This window comes from Larus michahellis, chromosome 6 (genome assembly GCF_964199755.1).
Source record: "Larus michahellis chromosome 6, bLarMic1.1, whole genome shotgun sequence".
Taxonomy (NCBI): domain Eukaryota; kingdom Metazoa; phylum Chordata; class Aves; order Charadriiformes; family Laridae; genus Larus; species Larus michahellis.
This window is the reverse complement of record NC_133901.1, coordinates 64,579,958-64,601,321: the sequence shown is the minus strand read 5'-3', so window position 1 is coordinate 64,601,321 and position 21,364 is coordinate 64,579,958. Positions and strand designations below refer to the sequence as shown.

General features: G+C 37.5%; 1 protein-coding gene across 2 annotated transcripts in view; it reads right to left on the bottom strand.

The window, feature by feature from the left end:
* Window positions 1–21,364, bottom strand: part of FHIP2A (FHF complex subunit HOOK interacting protein 2A) — a 32,963-nt gene that overhangs the window by 6,921 nt on the left and 4,678 nt on the right. The window contains exons 2-14 of one of the 2 annotated variants that reach the window (XM_074590644.1): window positions 17,649–17,727; window positions 15,564–15,733; window positions 13,355–13,459; window positions 12,884–13,006; window positions 10,282–10,320; window positions 8,206–8,499; window positions 7,153–7,349; window positions 5,869–5,983; window positions 5,687–5,763; window positions 5,381–5,573; window positions 3,999–4,168; window positions 2,956–3,099; window positions 1,145–1,235 (exon numbers count right to left, since the gene is read on the bottom strand). In XM_074590644.1, coding sequence (XP_074446745.1) covers window positions 1,145–1,235; window positions 2,956–3,099; window positions 3,999–4,168; window positions 5,381–5,573; window positions 5,687–5,763; window positions 5,869–5,983; window positions 7,153–7,349; window positions 8,206–8,499; window positions 10,282–10,320; window positions 12,884–13,006; window positions 13,355–13,459; window positions 15,564–15,733; window positions 17,649–17,727 — 1,797 coding nt within the window. The remainder of the gene's footprint in view (window positions 1–1,144; window positions 1,236–2,955; window positions 3,100–3,998; window positions 4,169–5,380; window positions 5,574–5,686; window positions 5,764–5,868; window positions 5,984–7,152; window positions 7,350–8,205; window positions 8,500–10,281; window positions 10,321–12,883; window positions 13,007–13,354; window positions 13,460–15,563; window positions 15,734–17,648; window positions 17,728–21,364) is intronic. The other variant, XM_074590643.1, reaches the window with a different exon arrangement.

Sequence of the window (21,364 nt, the reverse complement as noted above, 5' to 3'; positions counted from 1 at the left end):
ACAGGTTATAGCAGCGAAAATAAGAAACACAGGAATAAACAGTAGCAAGAGCAAGACAAAGCAGGCTCAGAAATTTTTCACTGCATGTAGCTTACCTACTTGTGCAGGCTTCCAGGAATAGAAATATGGGAGCAGAAGAGCTATTTGGATGTAATAACAGCAATAGGCAGGGCTATTCTTAGGGGGAAAATATTTTAAGAGTAGCCATATCATTGTCAGGATGTGACAGAAACCAAGTCTGTTCTCTAATAACTCCCAGAATACTCTTTTCCCCAAGGCATGAAAGAAATACAAAGATGATATGTGTTTTCTGGCATCCAAGAACAGAACATAAGGGAATATTACATCAACCTTTGTTTCCTTATTCTCTATTTTCTATTCCCTTTTTTTTCAGGAGAGACTACAGATAAAACAATATAATAAATACAGAAATCCAAGCTTCCTATCCTAAACTGCTGATATCAGAATTCAGAGGTTATGGAATTTTTGAAGTAGCTACTAAATATAGCGGTCTCAGTTACTATACTCCTTTACATCATTTTTTCTATTCTAGAAGATTCACGGGGCTTCAATAAGAAAGCTGCAAAAGAACTGTGATTGTCCTCTGACCAAGGAAACTTTAGATTATGTTTGTAAGAACAAAACCTGCATTTATTTCAAAACAGTAAATCATAAAGCTTTCCCTACCTACCAAACCTCCCAACTTCAAACCTGAAAGCCTTAGGCTGCGTGCGCGTTCTCTGTGATGAGCCTTTATTTTTAAAGTCCCAGATTGCATAACTCCTATGCAGCATTTTAATTTCCCTTTAGTCCTTTCAAACAGCTTGGCAGGCAATTCTCCAAGAGAATGCAGATAAATGCAAAGCAAATTAAGAATCTATCTGCAGTTCAGATTTTCTCTCAGTGTATTTGTTGTATGAATATTAATGCATTTAATGTCATCCATTATTCCCACTAGACTAATACAAGGTGGATTCACCGTCAAAAGATCTCCAAAGGTAAGTTTTCATTAGAAAATAAAAATTGAATTTTCCCATCTTCCATTACCAAAAGATGCATTTAGTAGGACTATTTATAGAACCATTTGTATTTTCTCGCAAGCATTTCAAATTCTCAAGGACTAAGGAAGACTTCACTGACTTACTTGTCTGTGGGCATCTCTGAGGTAAGTATCATAACCTGTACCCTCCACATGGTATGATGACTTAGCTTCATCAGGTACAAGACAGAGAAAACTAAAGAGGAAAAAACAAAAAAGTACATTAATGAACCCCTAGAATCTACAGAGCACTAAGTCAATACTTGCTCATCATCTGTAACAGTGTACACAATACTGAATTGTCTGCCCAAGTAATCCACAGATTCTACCAGAACTTTATGAGAAGAACAGAGAATACAAAATCTATTTAAGCACATCTATTCTAACCACGGTTTATAACAACAAGTTGTATACCTCAGAACTGTTGTATCTAGCACTAAAGGTAAAAACCTCAGTGGAAGCATTTTCTGAGAATTAGCCAGACAGAATGGAGATGAAAAGGAATATTCATAACCAGGTTATGAATTTGTAAAGGTCAGACTCCATCTTACTGGAGCATATGGAAAATATACTGAGGAATAAATGAGCCAAAAGAGAAGGAGAATTACAGTTAAAATTCTTCGTAACCTACTGCATAGGCACTTTTATTTACCATAGTTTGTTGTGGTACAAAATGAACATCTAAGAACACACAGGAATATTTGCATATAAATATCCCAGTGCCAGGTATGTGGTGCAAATACTATATGTCCTTATTACTTCACCAACAGCTGACCTAAAAAGCATCAGGAAATTCTGAATCTTATTAGAGAGGAACTGTCTTTGAAAAATAAATATAAAACCCTAAAATTTCTGGACAGCAAAATACAACTCAGTCTTTGGAACCTACTTCCAAACTTCAGCTTTCCCCACACCCCAAGAACTGCTGGAGGCTCCTGTAAGATTTATGTGCAGAAATATGTAGCAGCTGACTTTTCGTATGGAGTTCATCTTATCCAAAAAAAATACAGATTTGCAAAACACTGCAAAAACTGAAAACATTTCTATTCACTGATGGAGATCACACGAGGTGAATTTAGGAGAATGTTCTTTGCGTCTTTGCTCCAAACCATGTCCACCATAAACTATATATAGCAGTACTGGGGGAAAGAGGGCAAGAAGCAGCTATGCCATTCTACGCTGGCTGTCCTCAAGCTGTTTGCCTCTTTAGCTAACACCTTCGATTACTTCCGAGTAAGTAGAAAGGTCTGCACTGAAATACCAGTGCTGCTTTGCTACCATGTATTAACAGAGCAAACAGCATTTGTCCTAATATTAGTTGCTAAGAGAATTACCATCACTAAGTTGCTTAGAGCAGAGTCTGTCCTCTTTGTGATATCCAATTTGCAGAACATCTAACATGCACAACGGTATGTTACAGGTCACAGAGATGCCCCTGGATTTTCAGGGAACAGAGGGTTCTCTCTAGCATAGCAAATATTTCCTTTTATATATGTGTTTAAGGAACTTTAAGACCTTTTAGGTTTTATGGTTTTTTTCCCCTAAAACGTTTATGGCAAGACTCCCCAGACTTCTCCAGGAAGGTCAAGTCTTGTAACAGCAGTTTAAGTATAGCAAATATTTTTGAGAAAAAAAAGTTTTATAATCAATGAGGCTTTCATCATGAATTCTGAGTATTCAACTAGACTATTAGCTGTAAAGTTCTTCTATTTTTCTCATTTATGTTGAATAATTTTTACTTATTGTAAGCTCTAATCTTTCAGGAGTAGCTTTCTGATAAAATGCCACATAATTTCCTTCTGTGGAGTCATTTTACCAGCTGGCAGAATAACATCCATTACAGCGTACATTTAATTTGCACAGTGTGTGCAGACACCCACACATTCAGATTTCTTTAAGTGTTTGTTTCAGCTTACCTATTTACAATTTTATGAACTTCAGTCTTCCCATCATTTTTTGGATGTTCTGGACTGACAGGTGGAGAAGCACTGAGCCATTCTTGAGCTGATAACGTGTTATCTGGAGACAGATCAGTAAATAACGGATCTTCCTCTAGGTCTCTGTGAGATTATATTAGACAAAATCATTATTCATAGAATGTTATGAAAGGCCTAATCTCTGGGTCAAAAGGCATGCTTTCTATTTTCCTTCTCTGAACAACTAGGATGTTTTCCAGATCACTATCATATGCATATCTTTTTACCTAATTAATATGCAGAATACCAACCTTTACAAATACTCAACAAATTTTATTTTGAAGAAAAATCATAACTTCTGGATCTGAACAAAAGCGTAGACATTTTTGACTCGTACAAAATCACTGCATTAAATCACTTAAACTCTTTAGCCACATTTTTTACAAGAGAGAGAGTTATACTCCAGGAAATCATTAGACGTTGTTTAGACGACTCAGAAATATCTAAATTAAAATGCCTAAAATAGCTGGTGTGAGTAGCCCTCACCCCTCCATGATTAAAAAAAGGAGTTAAAAGAGATACGTAGGGTACTTAAAGGACTTTACATAAAGTGTTCCAGAAAAGTTCATCCATCAAAAAATTATTCAAGACCATAAATGTAAGCAAGACACCTTAAATTATTGACTTCAAGACTAATCTCACTGAAAACAATACAAACATGCACAGACTTAAGCTAAGTAGATGCATAAGTAAATTGATATATGAAGACCTTTGAGTATCTATTGTTCTGGAAAGAGGCTTTTGATAATTTTCTTTTCTGTTACTGTTCTAAATTAGCTTTTCTGTTACTGTTCTAAAAACTGCTATAAATTACTGATATAATAATTTCTGCATCACTTCTGGATATGGATTAATACATAGAGCACTCATAGTGCTATCTGTGCTCACTTTTCTTTCAATTACTGAAAAAAACCTCTGTTTTGTTTTAAAAATAAGGATCCAAGTTCCCTGTTGTGAAAACTTCCCTTAAAAAAGAAACTTACACTGCTCCTGCAATCTGTCCATTTTCTACCACATCTTTATCTTCTTGACAGAGAGGCTTGTATTCCATATAGTTTCTCTCTTCTAAATTTCTCAGAACCAAATTATAAAGGATGTGTTCATTGGGTTTTTGCAAAAGGTGCTCAAACATTCGTAAAGTCATTATGCTGATCTGCAACATAAAAAGTAAAAATTCAACAAACTGCTGCCTTACGCTTTTTGCCTTTTATCTGGTTTGTACATCCTAGAACATTGCCATTACTTATTTACATTATGGAAGGAAGCAAAAATCCTTACAAAAATTAGGAAATTGTTATGCTGAATGTGGTATAAACATGTATGAAGAGTTAACACATATTTGAAAATCAATATCTGGATGTATTTTTTTCCTGTAAAACAAAAACTGTTCCAAAAATCTGCCAAAATAACAATGCAAAGAACATCCGTAGAACTTACAACTTAGCTTTCCATATTACAATCAGATCCATGCTGGAAGACGGTTATCATTGTGCAAGTGCGACACAGAACAGGACTTCCAGAGAGTAATAAATACCCAGAATAAAACAAAGTAATATTGGGATATTGTGACTAGAACTATAGGCTAAGATTTTTACATGGAGATATTATGTAGGCTTTTAAAAGGAGACTGACTTTAAGCAATACAGAGACTGTTTTTAAAGACAGCTTCAGAGTGCTTAGCTTTGCAAAGAACAAGTAATTTATACAGATAACTCTGGGTGAGCAGGTAAGCATACTAAAAAAAAATGGATATATGAAGGCATAGATCTGCATTTCAGGCAAGCTTCGTTCTTATTTGAAAAAGTACAGGGTGGAGGTTGTTTCATGGAAGAAATGAAAGCAGCTCCTGAGGAGGGATTGCACCGAAGTAAATTATTTTAACGACGTCTACTGTGTGTAAAGTGCTTAAAGTTATTGTATCATCTTTTAATTGTCATTGTGTATATTCCCTGACCACACTTTATATAAAAAATAATGTTTTAAACTATACCTTATGTGATAACAAGACAGGATTGACTCAACATGGAAAATAACTGATGCAATACATAACAAAGCATGAATTAAAATGCAATTACAGAAACTGATTTTGCCTTATCTTACAGATGAGCAAGCCAAACTAGATATACATAGGGGGCAGGCAAATTTAGCAAAGAATCTTTATTAATGCGAACAATGTGCTACCTGGAGAAAACAGCTTGACTTTCATTTTTTAAAGGGAATTTGAAGGGCTGGCAGTCCGAACTCTTCTCCTTGGCAAAAATGTTTGCTGCCATAAATATGAAAAGGCCTCACAATGACGTTTTTACAGACTCTACGCAAGACAGAACTGGCTGGCAAACATTGTTAAATCATTACCACTTCTCACCTCATCAGAAATATGATCACAGTGTTCGATTAATCTGTGTCGCAATGGATGTCTGTTGATATCTGCCAAAGTTTCTGGCTCTCTGTTTTCTCCAAGTATAAAATAAACTACTTCCTGCAGCAGGACATCTGAAGTCACTTGACGAACAATGCGATGCAATAGTGCCGTTGATGTGAGGATTCCGATCTCTGAACTGAACAAAAAATTTCCTGTCAGATATGTAGTGAATTTCAGCTGAAAAAAAAAAAACAACCCACCAGCTAAATTCAGATTCTGTTGGTTGTGTCTTGTAGGATTGCTACGCACGTTTGCATCAGCTGGGGTTCCATAACATCAATGAAAAATCGTTCCCGCACAGCTTTTGCCATAGCAACAGCAGCAGTCTGAAACAAAAGTACAAAATAGTATGTCTCAAACTCAAAAGCTAAGGAACAACTGGAACTACTTATTTGCTGAATATATTTGTATCATCTGCAAACATTTCAAACCTTTTGTGCTTCTTTGATGAGCTGATCACAGTAGTCAAACCATGAAAGAAATGAAATCAACGCTCTTTTCCCTGGAAAAGCAGATGCATCTTCTTTATGGCTATAGGAATCCAAACTAGAGAACACAGGGAAAAATACTTATTTAGTCTACAAGTAATTGAAGAATCCTGGACTTCATTCTTATTGAACTTAACAGAATAATTAATGATCTACTTGCAATGAAGTCAACACTAAACTAGCGTTTTTGCCAGTCTCTACTCATCTGGCAGTGCTACGATTACACAGGTTTTCTCTGGCATGCTAAAGGATACGTAGCATGTACAGCAGAACAGCTCTGTTTGTTTAAGTATTTCTTGAGTTAGAAGGGAAAACTGATCACCTAGTCTGTCCTCCCAGGAAACACAGACCACAGAAACCGAATCAATAACTCCTGTAGTCAGAGAACCATAAAATGAAGGCTATTGTTCTCCTCTACTCTGTAACAACCTCAATCAAGTCCACCAAAACCACACAAGTGAACTAGAATTGAACTAGATTGTATCTTTCAGAAAAAAGCATGTATCTCAATTTATAGCCTCTACAGAATAACAAATGCGCCATTTTCTTTGGTAAAGCAGCCCAATTATTATTTATCCCACTATTCAAAGTTGTTTTTTCCCTTCTAACTTCAAACTCCAGCCCCTAGAAATTTTGGTAGTTATTTTGCATATACCTACTTTTTGTCTCAGCACTAACAGATCACGAGCAATTCATAACAATGAAAGCAGAGAGGGGAAGAGAAGAGTTTTGAGAATCTAACATGCAAGCAGGAGGATAACTGGCATGTAGCTTTTGCTTCATGCTGATAAGTTATGCAGTAACTCTTTCCTTCTTCTTTCTTACTGCAAAAGTTTCGCAACAACAGCCCCCTGCAACAGGTTATAGTGCTCACTGTGTACAGTGAAAAGTTTGTTTCTGAAATCCTTAACATCTGAAGAAGAAAATAATTTGTACCTGATACTGCAGCTACGCCGCTACAAATTGTTAAAGTAATTCAGTGGAAAAACCTGGCCCCTGAGGAATCTCTGCAAGGGACTGGCAGCCAAACCTGGCCCCGTGTCAGAAATCACGTGGACTCCCGAAGTCCAATGTACCACTGCGCTGTGGCTGGGATCTCAGCTCTGCTCTTGAGACTTTAGCATGGGGGTGTGAATATTTTATACATCTTATCTACCTATAGAAAACTAGTTTCAGGGAGGGGTGTAAAATCGCCTTGGGTATTAAATACAAAAATAAAGTTCTTACCCCCAGTTAATTGCCTCCACTGTTTCAATGTCTAAGGGATCCAGTGACTGAGGCAGGGCTTTGTAGAGGGTGGCCAGCCTGTCTGTCAACAATTCACATAAACAAGTGTTTTGAGTCAGGCACTTGGCAGCTGCTGGTTCTGGCAAACTCACCAAAAGCATGAGGCCTTCACAGGCCTTCACTGCTATCCGGCCGTCCTGGCAGAAGGGCATGGAAGAATTAATCAGAGGGTGAATGAAGCTCACTCGAAATCAAGAAGCAAACACCTCCCATATAAAACCTCTCTATTTCCCCACAGCAAGCGAATGCGCTTATTTTTGTTGCCTTTTCAGTCATTAAAACTTCATTCTAGTAGATTTGGATGGTACAAAATAAAGAATCTCACCTGAATCTATGTCAAATACTATGAATGCAACCTTCAGCTTGACAGAACTAGTGCTGTAGGTCAGCTTAAGATCAACATATTAGAAAATGTAAAATATCACTTAATGATAACGAGTATATCGGTAGACTCAGTTTTCTGCTCTCAAGACTGCTGTAGGAATTACAGGCTGACCCAACCCTCCTCTAAGTTTTCTGAAAGAATCTGAGTATGAAATTGAGGATGGAACTGGGTAAGACATGCAGCAGTTGTTTTTAAAAGAAATCAAACCCCTAGAGATAGCCCAGTCCACTTATAAAAAAAAGGGGGGTTGGTTAAGTCAGTACAATTGAAAGTAGTTTTTTAAATATTCTCTTGTGGTATATTTAATCTAATGATGATCCTACGGAGCATGTCTGTGAAACATGCAGCATCCTATATAAATTGATCCAAACCCACATTATGATTAACAAACTTAATTTTCAAAAATAATATTTTTACTTTAACCTGAATTGGCAAAGAAGATTACCAATTTACAAAAACCACCTGCAAAACAAACCTCATTTTACTTTTTATAGTTAAAAACCAGCATGTACATACATGTATATTCACTCCTGCTTCCCACCTCGCAGAGCATTCAAACTATTTCATCATTTTATCACATGAAAAAGAACAAAAAAACACCAACTCACGGGACTTTTGGTGAGGTTTAGTAGAGAATTCACTAAATTATAGTCTTGATTTGGACAAACAGTGGAGGACTCGGGTGATGATGTGACATTTAGTTCATCCAGACTGAAAGAGAGATCGTCCGCCTGTTGAGGGAGGTCATCTTCCTTCTCCATCTGCTCCGCTCCAGAGGCACTAGGTATTTCTTCAGGCTGAAGGGGCTGTCCTGTGTCTGTTGTCAAAGAGTCTTGGCCTTTTAGCATGTCTTCTGTGATTATACCTGCTGATCCCTTGGAAGCCATTGCTTTTAACTTACTCTGCAAAGCATTTTGTTGGAATTACATGGTTGCAATTACTGTTCATCCTGAAGTAGAAATTTGCTAAAGGCCAACTTTTTACACCATCATTTGAAGTAGTTCCCTACAAGGCTGGATACAGTAACCACATAGAATGTAATGGGTTGCAGGAGCGTGGGAGTCTTTAAACCTAGCACATTTTTTAATCTGCTAAAATTTCGCTAAGGCCTGTACCATTTTGCTTCAAGGCTGAATATGCCATCTACAAAGAGATGGCATCTTTTTCTCTCCACCACTGAAGGCACATATTCACTTGATTTGCCCACTATTTGATAGAAGTTTTTCATTTACCTTATGAGTGCACCTTTAGACCTTAGCACACACTACAAAACATCCCCTTCTAGGTCAAGGCCTCAAAATCATCTAATGTTTGAAACACTATTTCCAGTTGGAGTCATACAATTAAATTCATTCTAAACTTCTTGAGATTTTATCTTCAACAGGAAAGGGAAAAAAACATCTTTTATGACAGCAAAGTACTCTCAAGTTGTGTTTCTCGTGAAGAAAAAGTTGAGCAGATTGAATGGACAGAAGATACTAGAACTTAGCATTGGGCACTGGATAACAGATATAACAGATCACAGAGAACCTTCCCGGAATCTACAAACCATCTCTACTTAGCCTGAAAGAAACTGTCTTCCCATAAATCTGTCTCCAGCACATAAAGGCATTTAAATTTGTGCTCTGTGATACCAAGAAGAAACTCACAGCAAGGCAAGATTCAGTGTTCTTCTGGCATAAGCACAGGTGAATAATACTTTATTAGAACCGTAAATTAGACTTCAACACAAGACATTTTTTCAAGTGAGTACAGTAGGGAGACTATAAATCCAAACGGTTCCCCTTATCTATGGTAACACCAAAAATATTACAAATATATGTCAAGCATTAATAATTTAAAAGAGTAACCATTTGGGGTTAATGGCGTTTAGTACATACAAACCAGCAGGTACTAACTACACGACAGTCTCAGGCAGCAAACGAGAGAACTGCTGTGAATGCTTGCTTGATAGACGTGCATTCGTTGTGGCGAATTTGTACTGAATGTTGTGATACACTCATATAACCAACTCCCTGGAGGGGCAACCCAGTGGTAAAAGCAGCACACTGCATGCTATAAAGTAAGTATGATTTTTCACTACAGCAGAAAAATTACTGCTTCCACACATATATTTTTTTTTTTTTTACAGTGTGAAATGCATAAGGCTGCAAAGCAACAAAAATGTGTCTGTCTGAACCATGTCTGTCTATCCCTAAATCTTCTAAAGTCCTCCAGTATCCTCCCATATATTTTAGCAATACACAGGAATATCTGAATCACAACGATGAGCTTTGCACATAAAGCAGTACTAGAGGCTGGAACTGCATTTCAGTCCTGGATTGTACACTGTTGCTGGCACTATCCAAGTAGCAGACAAGGTTGCCAAAGAGAAAAAGCTCCTTTTTTCAAAAATGACATAATATTTTGTAAAATACTTGTTTTATATTACATCAGCCTATTGCCTCATGGCTGGACTCTTCTGTCATTTGAAAAGCCATTGTTTGTTTAGCTAAGGCATCGACGAGAAGACCTAACATATATAAATACATAAATGCCCCTAGAAATTAGTCCATAGCTCATTACTCTTACGTTGGCAGGTGACACAAAGCAGTCTGTACATTGAACAACACACAGGCAGAGTTTTTGCATGTATTTAAGCTTCCTATTGTTTAATCATGCAATTCTGCAGCTTAGCTGCTCACCTGCCTCTTGTAAACGCGCAAAACAGGATCCTGAATGACCTAATAGAAAAGGTTACATAAAACACATATTCAGTGCCTTCTAGACAAAGTACTCCTCTAACTGAATTCAGCATCGACAGAGAGCAGACAATATAAAAATACGTTTTTACATTTTCGTGATACATAACTATCAGAGTTTAAAAATCTGTGGGGTATGACGCTATGTCTAGATTTATGACAGATTTAAAAGATTTAAAAAGATACACAGATATGACAGATTTAAAAAGAATTCTGTGAAAAAATTAAGTGACGTCACAGCTAATGAGAATCTCTACTTAATTCATGGTGAGAAATATAAAGCTGATAATTTGTAGTAATGAAAGTAGAAGTGAACAGTGAAACTACTGTTCATTTTATAAAATGAAGGTACAACTTTTTAATGGACACTACTATACTAGAACTTGTTTAAGGTCTCAAAAGCTGAAATTGAAACACAGAGAATCAAGTGTCCCTTTGCATGGAACACTCAGTTGGAAGGAGTATCTTGCATAAGATGCGATGAGATGAGATGAGGCAACTAAGGAATAAACGAATAAGGAAAAACCATGAGGTAACAAGTTTACCATAAAATAATGGCTGAGAGAGGTGACAAGTCAAACATTCCTATGTATGTTCTTTCTCTCCACACAAGAACAAGGAAAACTCAGCTTAAAGAAAAGAATAAATTAAAGCCAAAGTAAAATTAACGTGGATTTTAAAGGTTTAACAAAGTAGAATGCAGTTGTTCCAGTTCTTATTTCCAAAAGAAAAGTAACTTGCCCGAGAGATAAAGTGATGCCTTATTGGTAAAGCAATACATGTGAAAGATTTTACTAAAATATAAACACCATTCTATCAACAAACTATTTGATATGGAATCATACAAAGGAAATCCTGGGTTTGTACATACTTGAGTTTTTTCTGTTCATAAAATACTGTAGAAACTGATCAGGAAAAATCAAAGAAGGAAGCAAAACTAGCAGATACACACTGTTTTGGAGAGATGTATCTGCATTTCAGTTTACACGTGTTGAAAATTTGAGAGAGAAACGCCACACAGGATTCTGTAAATTTACCCTTTCATGTATTTGAAGGTCAGAAACAGCTATGAACTCACAACAATAGCACCTCTAAGAGGCATAGATGTGAACAATCAGAATATTCTATTCTAATAAAGGACAATTCTGCACCCCAAATACCTTATCTGGAAACAACTATCGGAAGTTGCAAAGACATATGCTTTAGGCTATGACATTTAGAATAATGTGAAGGAAACAGGAGCTACAAAAAAATGTTTTTCAGCTTGCCTGAACCCTACGGCCAGCATTTTGTGAAACCAGAGAACTCTGAAATTTGGAATTATCTGGTTTTCCATGTATGATTTTTAATATTGTGATATTGCTATTTTGGGGAAGAACACTAAATGTCTGACAAAATACTTGTGGTTCTTATGACTGGGGTTCTCAGGTTTGATTTCAAGGGCATTATTTGAGTATAACAGTCGTTCAGGGGGTTCTTTTCAAACCATACAACTTACATAAATAACACTAAAAGTAATCCTGGTTTGGGCTTCTACCATATTCTGCATGTAATATATCTAGTAGTTTGCTTTTGAGTGTTTCTTATGTTTAAACACTGTCTTTTCAGTCCTTACACCATTGCTACTGCTTGTACAACTACAGTGGATACAATCACAATCGGGGTGGTATTTAATTAGGGTAAAAATAAACTCAAGATGGATTCTTTACTACCGACTTATAAGTGATATTCATGTACCCAATGGAAAACAACTATCTTTGCACTTTAACAGAATCTGCTGTTACAGATCTTGTTTGTGGAAAGCTTGTAAAATATTCCTTAAGGACACTATACCTACATCTTTTCACCTGTGTATCACATGTTTAATAGATACTGTGTCACCATCGGAAACATTGCAGTGGGAGCAGGAGGCATTTCTAAATGGACTTGTATAAATGAAACTTTTATATGCTCCTCCTAAATGGGAACAGAAAGCCAGTCTAGAAATTCTTTCTCCTCCCACTCTGATTTCATCAGTGCCACATGTTAACTTTGAAGAGGGAGTAAAGATATTTGGCTTTCTTACAGATAGAAAATAATGTCATATTGTAGATTGTGAGCTGGCACTGCAGCTAGACCATATGTGCCACTACCAAATAAGGGCCCAATCCTGCAGAATACTTAGCAACTTGCAAGGTTTCAGTGCCCCATGCAATCTGTCCTTTAGTCTTTATTGGGCTGAAGACAAAACAACATAAGAAATCCAAGGTCTCCCTCACACAGTGCTTTACATTACAATTCATATCACTACTCTAAAGGCACTTTCACTACAAAGGATAAGGACCTCATGCGGGTATATTTGTGAGTAAATGAAATTACAGTAAAAATAATCAGATGTATCAAGTCTCTGAAAACAAGACAAAAGCCCTTCTAATATCACAGGAAAGAAAATCACAGAGCGAATGAAAACTAAGCTATGAAGCACAATGTGATACCTCCAGTCCTCTATCAGATTTTGTCTGTGACACTGTAAATAAACCTGCAAAATTTGATTTGATTTACTCACCTCAAGGAAGAAGTTGACCAGGTATGGATCCTGTTTCAGCTTTGCACATACTATGCAGAGAAACTGAATTTCTTCATTTTCTGTTGGTGTTGCCAGAACTTCACCACACAGCCTGATTAATTTCTATCACATAAAGAAAAGTGAACGATTAAGACAGGGAGTAAGTTAAGAGCTTTTCTAGAATGACGGACTGAATTCTTTTTCTCTATACATACCACAATGATGTATGATTATTGACTTGAACATTTGCTCCAGAGTTAGATTGCTATGAACAAGATTTCTTTATTACTCACGACTTACATTGCAGTGGCAGTACAAGGCTCTAATCATTAATACATTAAAACCAATACTGCACTTGAGCAGTTTCTTTAACTCAGTCGACAATGGAAGAATTAAAGGTACCATTAGTTACAGCAGAATAAGAGAAACTTGTCATACAAAAATATATTTTATTTAAAATTTGAACATTACCTGCACTGGCCTATGCACATTTATGTGGGGAAGAAGAGGTTGCCGTATTCTTCCAAGAAGTTTTGTATAAAAAGCCAAAACTTGCTGTTTCATTCCTGGAGGACACTGAAAGAAAAACAGATGAACAATAACAAAAGTATAACAAATGTGGAGAGAAACATAGATGCAAGTTTGTCACTCAAAATGGCTAATTTAACAGCAATAATTTATCCAAAGTATTTTAAAAAAAACCATCATCTGTTAACACATTACTTTTGTCGATATTAACAGAGATCAACAAAAAATGTTGCATCGTGTTACTGTTTTCTTTTTCAAATTATTCACATTTTCAGTAAATTGCTCTAGTGAACACTTCTACCAGTCTTTCCAGGAAATATTCCCTATCAACACAGCAACGAGGGGAAATTAACTCTGAATGAATCGGCTACAGGTCTGCTGTCTTTTACGGTATTGTGCCACAAAACATCTACATGTCTACAAAAGGTTTTTAAATTCACGAGGAATTAACCTTAGACAGGTAAAGTGTTTATAAATGCACAGATGTTCCAGGACAAGAGAAAACTGTTGTATTCCCTGAGATTCAGCAGAATATAAATCACAAGTATCTTTGGAACATCCAGACCCATGTTCTGCTGTCCCTCATGCCCCATGAAAGCACTTTCTTATCTCCATGAGATACGATTCTTGTGGTCCTTTCTGTACCTTTGCTTCTAGCTAAATTCCCCCGACTCTAATGTGCTCTACCACGTTAATAAATGCTGTCATTCCAGAGGTTAATTTTAACCCACGTCATCTCCCTCATCTGGTTCACTGCACAGGTGAATGGAGCATGGGTGGCAATAGCCAGGAATGACAACTGCCTAGTTGTTCTCCTTCCAAGGTAATTATCCCCAGATTATTAATACGTAATTATCACTGAGTTGTCAAGCAATCCGTTGAAAAGAATGACAAAATGTGTACCACCAGGATGCATCCACAATAATGCAGTAAGTCTAAGTGGTTGCTGTGAAAGGATATTATTCTTTTTGCAACAGATCTTTGCAACATCTTGCAAGCGCTGAACTGTGTCTTTACTTCAGATGTATCAACTCACAAATGGCAAAGTATAAAGACAGGCTGCACAGGAATTGCTGGTACAGGCGTATTTGCATGAGTGAAAAATGACTTCTCTCAACTCTTAGAAACATCCTACTAATTACCCGCTTCACATATGTCACCATTTCATCTTGGTTTCTTGACAAAGTTTATAGATTACTGAACTAGCTGTATTTCTGAGCAAGTACTTTCAATACATCAGGTACCTTAGCCTGATTGCAGGACAGCTGGTACAGTAACAGGAGTTGTAGAGCTCTGGTCCTTCCAGAGCAAGGAACATCCCAGGCTCAGACAGCTAGTACCCTACATTGTCTATACATGTAAAATCCAGCAGACTAAAAACTCATGACAATGTGTAAAAGACTGACTGAGAATGAAACCACGACGAGCTCCATTTATTCTTGGAACAGGATACACCACGGTTTCCTAACTGCACCTGCATCGTGATACAAAAAGTTCTAGTGCAAGGGCTGCCAAGTTAATTTTACCCCATGATCCATCCAACCCCATACATTTCAGCTCATAAGTCTGCCAAGAAAGACAGCAACAAGAATGCACCAAGACCATGAAGCTAATTTCACATGTGCCACAAGGCAGACATGAGAAGAACCAGACAAAACTGCCAAGGGCTGCATTCATACCAAAGACTTGGATGTGAAAGCTGTCTGGGGATCAGCTTAAATCAATGCTTTCTGACATGGAAGTCTTTCTGAGCAATAACTCATCACATTCAGAAAAATTAAAATTTGTATTTAATACAGCACTTTTCACCCAAGCAGCTCCCAACACTTAACAAAGGACAGAGAGGGATAACACTCTCTTGTAGAAGCCAGAAAAATTCTAGACTGAACAAAAATGTTTCTCCTATTTCTAGCTTCACAGTCAACATTATCAGCGTGGTAAGTAACAAATCTCAGGGTTCTGTGTTAGTCAACATCTCACTGGTTGTCTCACTTTGCTTACACTTGTAAAAGACTGTTATTTGTAATATGTTGGTAACGTAAGTAAACAGCTATTTGCTAGAGTTCAGTGTCCCACACTACCACCTACTGTAGAACTTCAGTCCCTTTTACAATTAGGAGCTCACACACTTGCTCTGCTGAGAAGTACATACATCAGCTTTTCCTAGTGTGTAGAGTGTCTCCAAAATCTTGTGATGTAGCAAATATTCCATACATGGTCCTGTTTCGCCTGATTCTCTCTCATTTTCTTCTTGAACTAGAATATCCAACATCTGTTCCAGGTGAGAAGGAATGTTGGTATCAGTCACGGGGGCTTTGTCATCTAAATAGAAGAGATGCGCAATTAGGAATTATTAAAATATTGTCCTCACTTTTCTTAAGTTCAGTTACAAATTTAAGATTTAAAAACAAGACCACTCGTTTAAAGAATCTTACATATAGTAAGTATGTTTTTTAACATGTCTTAAACCAAATTTTCAGAAATGTAAACTAGAATATGCATTAGGCAGATATCTAACCTTGCAATGGGGAAAAGGTGAAACGCCAAATTTCAAAACATGCATTAATTACACAGTCAGAAAGGAAAACTTTTACACCAAGCTTAGGGAGAGAAACACCCACTCTCAATCTTCCGGTTAGTATCCACCCCATCTTGATAACTTCCTCTTTGACTCTTCACATTGTATTCTGAAATCCATAAACAGCCTCTAACTTCAGCTTTTTTAAAATCATGATCAGTTTCTTTACAAACTAGATAACTAAATAAATGGTTTTTTCTAACAAAGAAAACACAAACTCTACGCTGTTTATTCTTCAAAAGTTTTTAGATTTGTCTTTTATACTTTATGCATTAAGAGAGCATTCTCTCAGACTTTATGAAGGAAAGGGTAAGACACTGATTTCATTACACTGAAGTCATGAAACTGCTGTGGATTTATGCCACTGGCAGTGGGAGCTGGCATTAACATGTTGTTGAGCACATCTACACATGGAGATTTCCCTTTTTGTTTTTTCAGCTAAATTCTACTTGAACAACTATCCCACTAGGGAAATGATTACTACTTCTTACGCAATAATCTAAAAATAACTGTCACTTGCATGCCAATGGCAACAAGATCACAAAGGAAAACTGCCATGTCAGAGTGATTTTGGTCTCTACCACAACCTAATCTCCAGTCAGCCTAGAGTGTTTTGCGTGAGTTTCCTAGGCATAATACTGCTCCCACTGCAGAGGAGAGAAATACAACTACTGAGTGGGAACTTGTTTTTCACAAGACATTTGAAAGCCTGGGAGAGAGGTCAGCTTTTATTCTGCACCATATAATCGCAAGTATCAGTTTTCCCCTACCACCCCGTCATTTCTACCTTAGGGAACATCACATAGCATTCCAAAAGATGGGTATTTAGAATCAAGGGTCGAGTTTCAGCTTGTAAGAATAAATATTGATATAAACAAGATCACCAGTCCCAGAGCCAATAGCTACTCTAGCAGAAATGCAGAACTAATAAGACTGAGGAAAGCATGGTAACATTCACTTTTAAAATGTAATAGTTTAATAACTAGGACCAAAAATTAAAAAATTAAATGTTGCGTAACTGTTGTAGGAAACCAGGGAAGAGGTTAAGAAGAAGTAACTACAGTCCTATTTCATCAGAATACACATTTTTTAGAAGAGCAGAATAAGGTTTGTATAACTTCTAACAAAATGTGTTCTGATTCTGCTCACAAATTCACTTTCCAGAGCCACGTTATCAAAATACCTTTCATGGAGACAAGACATTAAAGAAAAAATACCTAATGCTGAGGCCACAGAATTCATATATGTCTGGGAAAATGTATGACCACAAAATTACTTTTGTTAAAATCTTGGAAAGAAAAAGAAAATCCCTGATGCAAAACAATAAAAGAAGTTAATAACAGGGACTACATTCCTGTAGTAATCTGTTCAGATTAAACAGAATATGTGAAGACAGAAATTGGGTCGGACGTGAAAAGGTACAATTCTCTTCGTGGTACTCAGAAAAGAAGAACTTCCCTCCATCATTGTTCATGCCTACTTTTATAGAGATGAATGGAGGTACACAATATTTTTAATTATTAATTATTATTGTTGGTATTTTGATAAGAGAAATGACTCATTTTAGCATTTCTTAATCTTTAATTTTTAACCACACTGAAATTGGGAATTCTAGTTTTCACAATAAAGACACAAACCCAGAATGTTTTCTTCTTTTACCTGATGTCTCTATGTAGTAATGGGTGATTGCTTTCCAGTGGTAAACGAAATCTTCTTGTAATGGAAGGGAAGGTGCGAGCTATGGGGAAAAAAAAAACCAAACAAAAACCAGTTAGGAATTAAATAAACATATTTCCCCAGAGATTAAATTGAATTTTATCTTATACTTGGAAGTACCCTGCTACAGACTAGAGCTACAATTCTTACTCCGTGCTCTTTTACCTTTAACAAGGACTACATACATTATTCATGACATAAGCCCCATGTCATATTGCCTGGCTTGTGAACAGCAGTAATAATCTCTGTGATGTCTCTATGACCAGACAATCTATTTGAAGCAACAAAAGCAATTGTTCATACAGCAAATCAACACTAGAAATGTGGGTTTGAATTGTTTAGATCTCAGAGTTCTATCCTTCAAGAAAAAATCATGTTATTTTACATCTACTCTTGCTGCCCTCTTCCCTTTCTGTATGCTCTGTTCTCCTCTCTCCCTCTGCTCCCTTAAAAATACCCATTAGCTGCTTCACACAGCTTTTCCCACGCCTTTTTTTCCTGTTAACCACAACTTTTAAAAGATCATTATTTCTTTTTTTTTTTTTCACGAGGCCCATCCCCAGAGCTTGACACGTTGTTCTTTTTATTTAAGAAATAAATTTCTTATGTCATTTCTGTTTTTCTGGAGGAATTTGGGATGGCTGGTTGGGCATGACTGGCTTCCAGGAACAACATGCTGCAAGAACGAAACACAGCCTCCCGGTCAGCCAACATCAGTACTCCTTTTTTCCCCGACCTTGAGACCTGGGTGCCCTGCAGCCCATGGCACCACAGACGGCATGTGATAAAAGAAGGACCGTGATCATTTTACCACTCTGCTTTCCAAAGTGAGAGTTGAGGCAAACACTGAATTTACGACCACAATGTAAAATGTTCAGAGCTGGTAAAATCAGGGAATCTATAGGGAATAACCCCACCGCTCAACAGATCATATGAAGGTCTGTTGTTACTGAGGCCTAATCCTACTTGCTTGATGCTTTTTTTTGACAATCAAGTCCTCAAGTCATTCTTTTATATGTAATCCTGAAAAAAAGGATTATCACCTGACATGACGGCAGCAATGAGACCTGTGGGCAAACAGGAAGAATGCCCTGTGTAAGTTGCTGTGTCCATTTTGGGAAGAATAAGGAGCTGAAGCATCCCAACAAGCTACGGAGTCCCGTCCTTCACAGAATCACAGAGTTGCTGAGGTTGGAAGGGACCTCTGGAAGACACCTGGTCCAATGCCCCTGCTCAAGCACAGACACCTAGAGCTGGTTGCCCAGGACCATGCCCAGACGGCTTTTGAATATCTGAAAGGATGGAAATTCCACAACCTCTCCAGGAACTTGTGCCAGGGCTCAGTCACCCTCATAGTGAAGAAGTTTTTTCCCCAGAAGCTACAGATACCACATTTGAAATTAATAACTCTGAATTCCTCTAGTGTCTCCTCACAGGGCCTAAAAAGTGCTGAGTTGCCTCAGTTCTTGGACAAACAGACGCACAGGGCTCAAACATCTGTATACAGAAAAAGCCTTGGAGGTTTTCCACACCAGTCTTTTCTTTCCCTGGAATTTAACGACACTTATTATCTTGGTAAAGACATACAGCCCAGAATATGAACAGCATGCCCTGCCGTGATAAGAAAGTGGAATGCTAATTGTTAATGACCCTTTGCACACAGGACTTTGAAACGCCAAGACTTTAAAAAAGTAGTGGTGCTTGGTAACTATCTACACCTGCATCCTGTGTGGAAATGTGCCCTCACAAATGGCAACCAGGAACTCAAACTGACATGGCTTATCCATTCCCTGACAGTCTGCGGACTCATTAAGTCTTCCATATTTCCACAGCTGGACACTGAGAGCACTTTAGCACACCAGCTACCACAGAGTAAGTATAAGGACACTGCACGCTGGACAAAACTAGTTTATTTTACTATGAAGTTTACTAGGTTATTGAAATTCAGAAGAACAACTGAATAAACTGAAGATGCAGTACACGGTATTTTGTATCATGCTTCGTATGTCACTTTTGCTTCTGTAGATGTGTATTTCAAGCAATGTAATGATCATTTTGCATCTTTCTGTAATAAAACTATACTGAAAACTCAACTCTGGCTGATGAATGGCACAGAGACGACTTTTGAGGAATACCAGGCCTTTCAGACCACTCTATTTCCATAGTAACACATGACAGATAACATTAAAAATTTATCCTTGACTGATGTCATTTTCCTCTCCACTCCTTCTAGCCTCATCTGCCTCAAGATGAATTTAGTGCCTCTGAGTAGTGCCAGGAAAAGGATTTCAATTCTCAGCACTGTCAATAATCTATCCACCGCGGGAGAGAACTGTGGATACAGACATTCTCCCTCCCACCAAACGCCTCCAGGGACTCCTCTCAGAGGTGAAGAGGTAATTCAGGGACAGGTTCTGCCCTTTTTAATTAAAATACTCAGTGATTTCACAGAGTCTTCTCTGACCAAGGACTGCAAGACAGATACAAAACAGAGATACCATTAGCGTGTGTGCACCTATGCTTTTGTGTACATGCATGGCTATTGGGAATATACAATCAACCCTGCCACCGACTAGACACAGTGACACAGAGTTGTGGCAGCTTCGCCTGCATTGGGCTACCAGACCCAGCAACTCCTAACAATACTAAAAAAAATTGTATTTCCTTACTTGTTCAGTTAAAGTATCCCCACCCCCAAATACTCCCCACTTCCCAAATTCCTCTTCCCACTGCAGATGGACCTACTATAAATCTGCTTTTTTACAGCACAGCTATTCCAGTGAACAGAGATATAACTCCAGCAATGCTATGTATTATTCTGAGAAAAGTGTTTTACTGACAAAAAATGAAAAAAACCCCAAGCCTCTTAACTCAGTTATTTAGACACAAAGTCAAGGTAAAGGCCAAGACTAAGACACCAGCTTAGTCCAGCTGGTATCAAACAAAGCCCAGCACTGGAAAGCATTAGAAAAACGTAACCTCCCAAACACTTGGTTGATGTGCTTTAACCCTGCTAGGACAGATAGTTCCAGGATGAAGTTGTAGTTTCTATTTTAGGATGAATTATTAGCTACCAGCTGAGATGAAATACATGTTACAGTTGCCAATCTGAGTGATCACCCTTTTGTAAAGGTACGCATACTTGTATAAAGATTCTGATGCAAAACACAATTCATTGTGAATGCCATTAATACCTGCTATTTGTCTAATTTGAAGGAATTACCTTAGAAGTGCAGTTATTCCTAGCAATTATATTAATTAATTTTGATGTAATTACATATGTTCTTATTAATTTTGAGCTATTGATTCCTAATCTCCAAGTGAAGTTCTCCTCCTTTGTGAAAAAATACCCCAACATCTTAAAGACTGCGGTGTGGGTGCTGGTATGTCAAATAGCCAAAACTCACTGCACACTACTAAAAACCAGCCCATTTGAGTAGACATTGATTAGCTCTTCCATCTGGTCCCCAACTCCAGCAGTCAAGCTTCCTGGGAGTGAGCAAACGAGTGTTCTCATTTACAAACTAAACTTAACACATGCTGCCTTATCATCCTGGTGACAAGACGTTACTAATGATCGAACCCCACTCCTTACAGAAAAGTGCTGTTCTCAGGAGAACTATAGATCTCTGACCAGAACTATAGTCTGCTCGTTATAT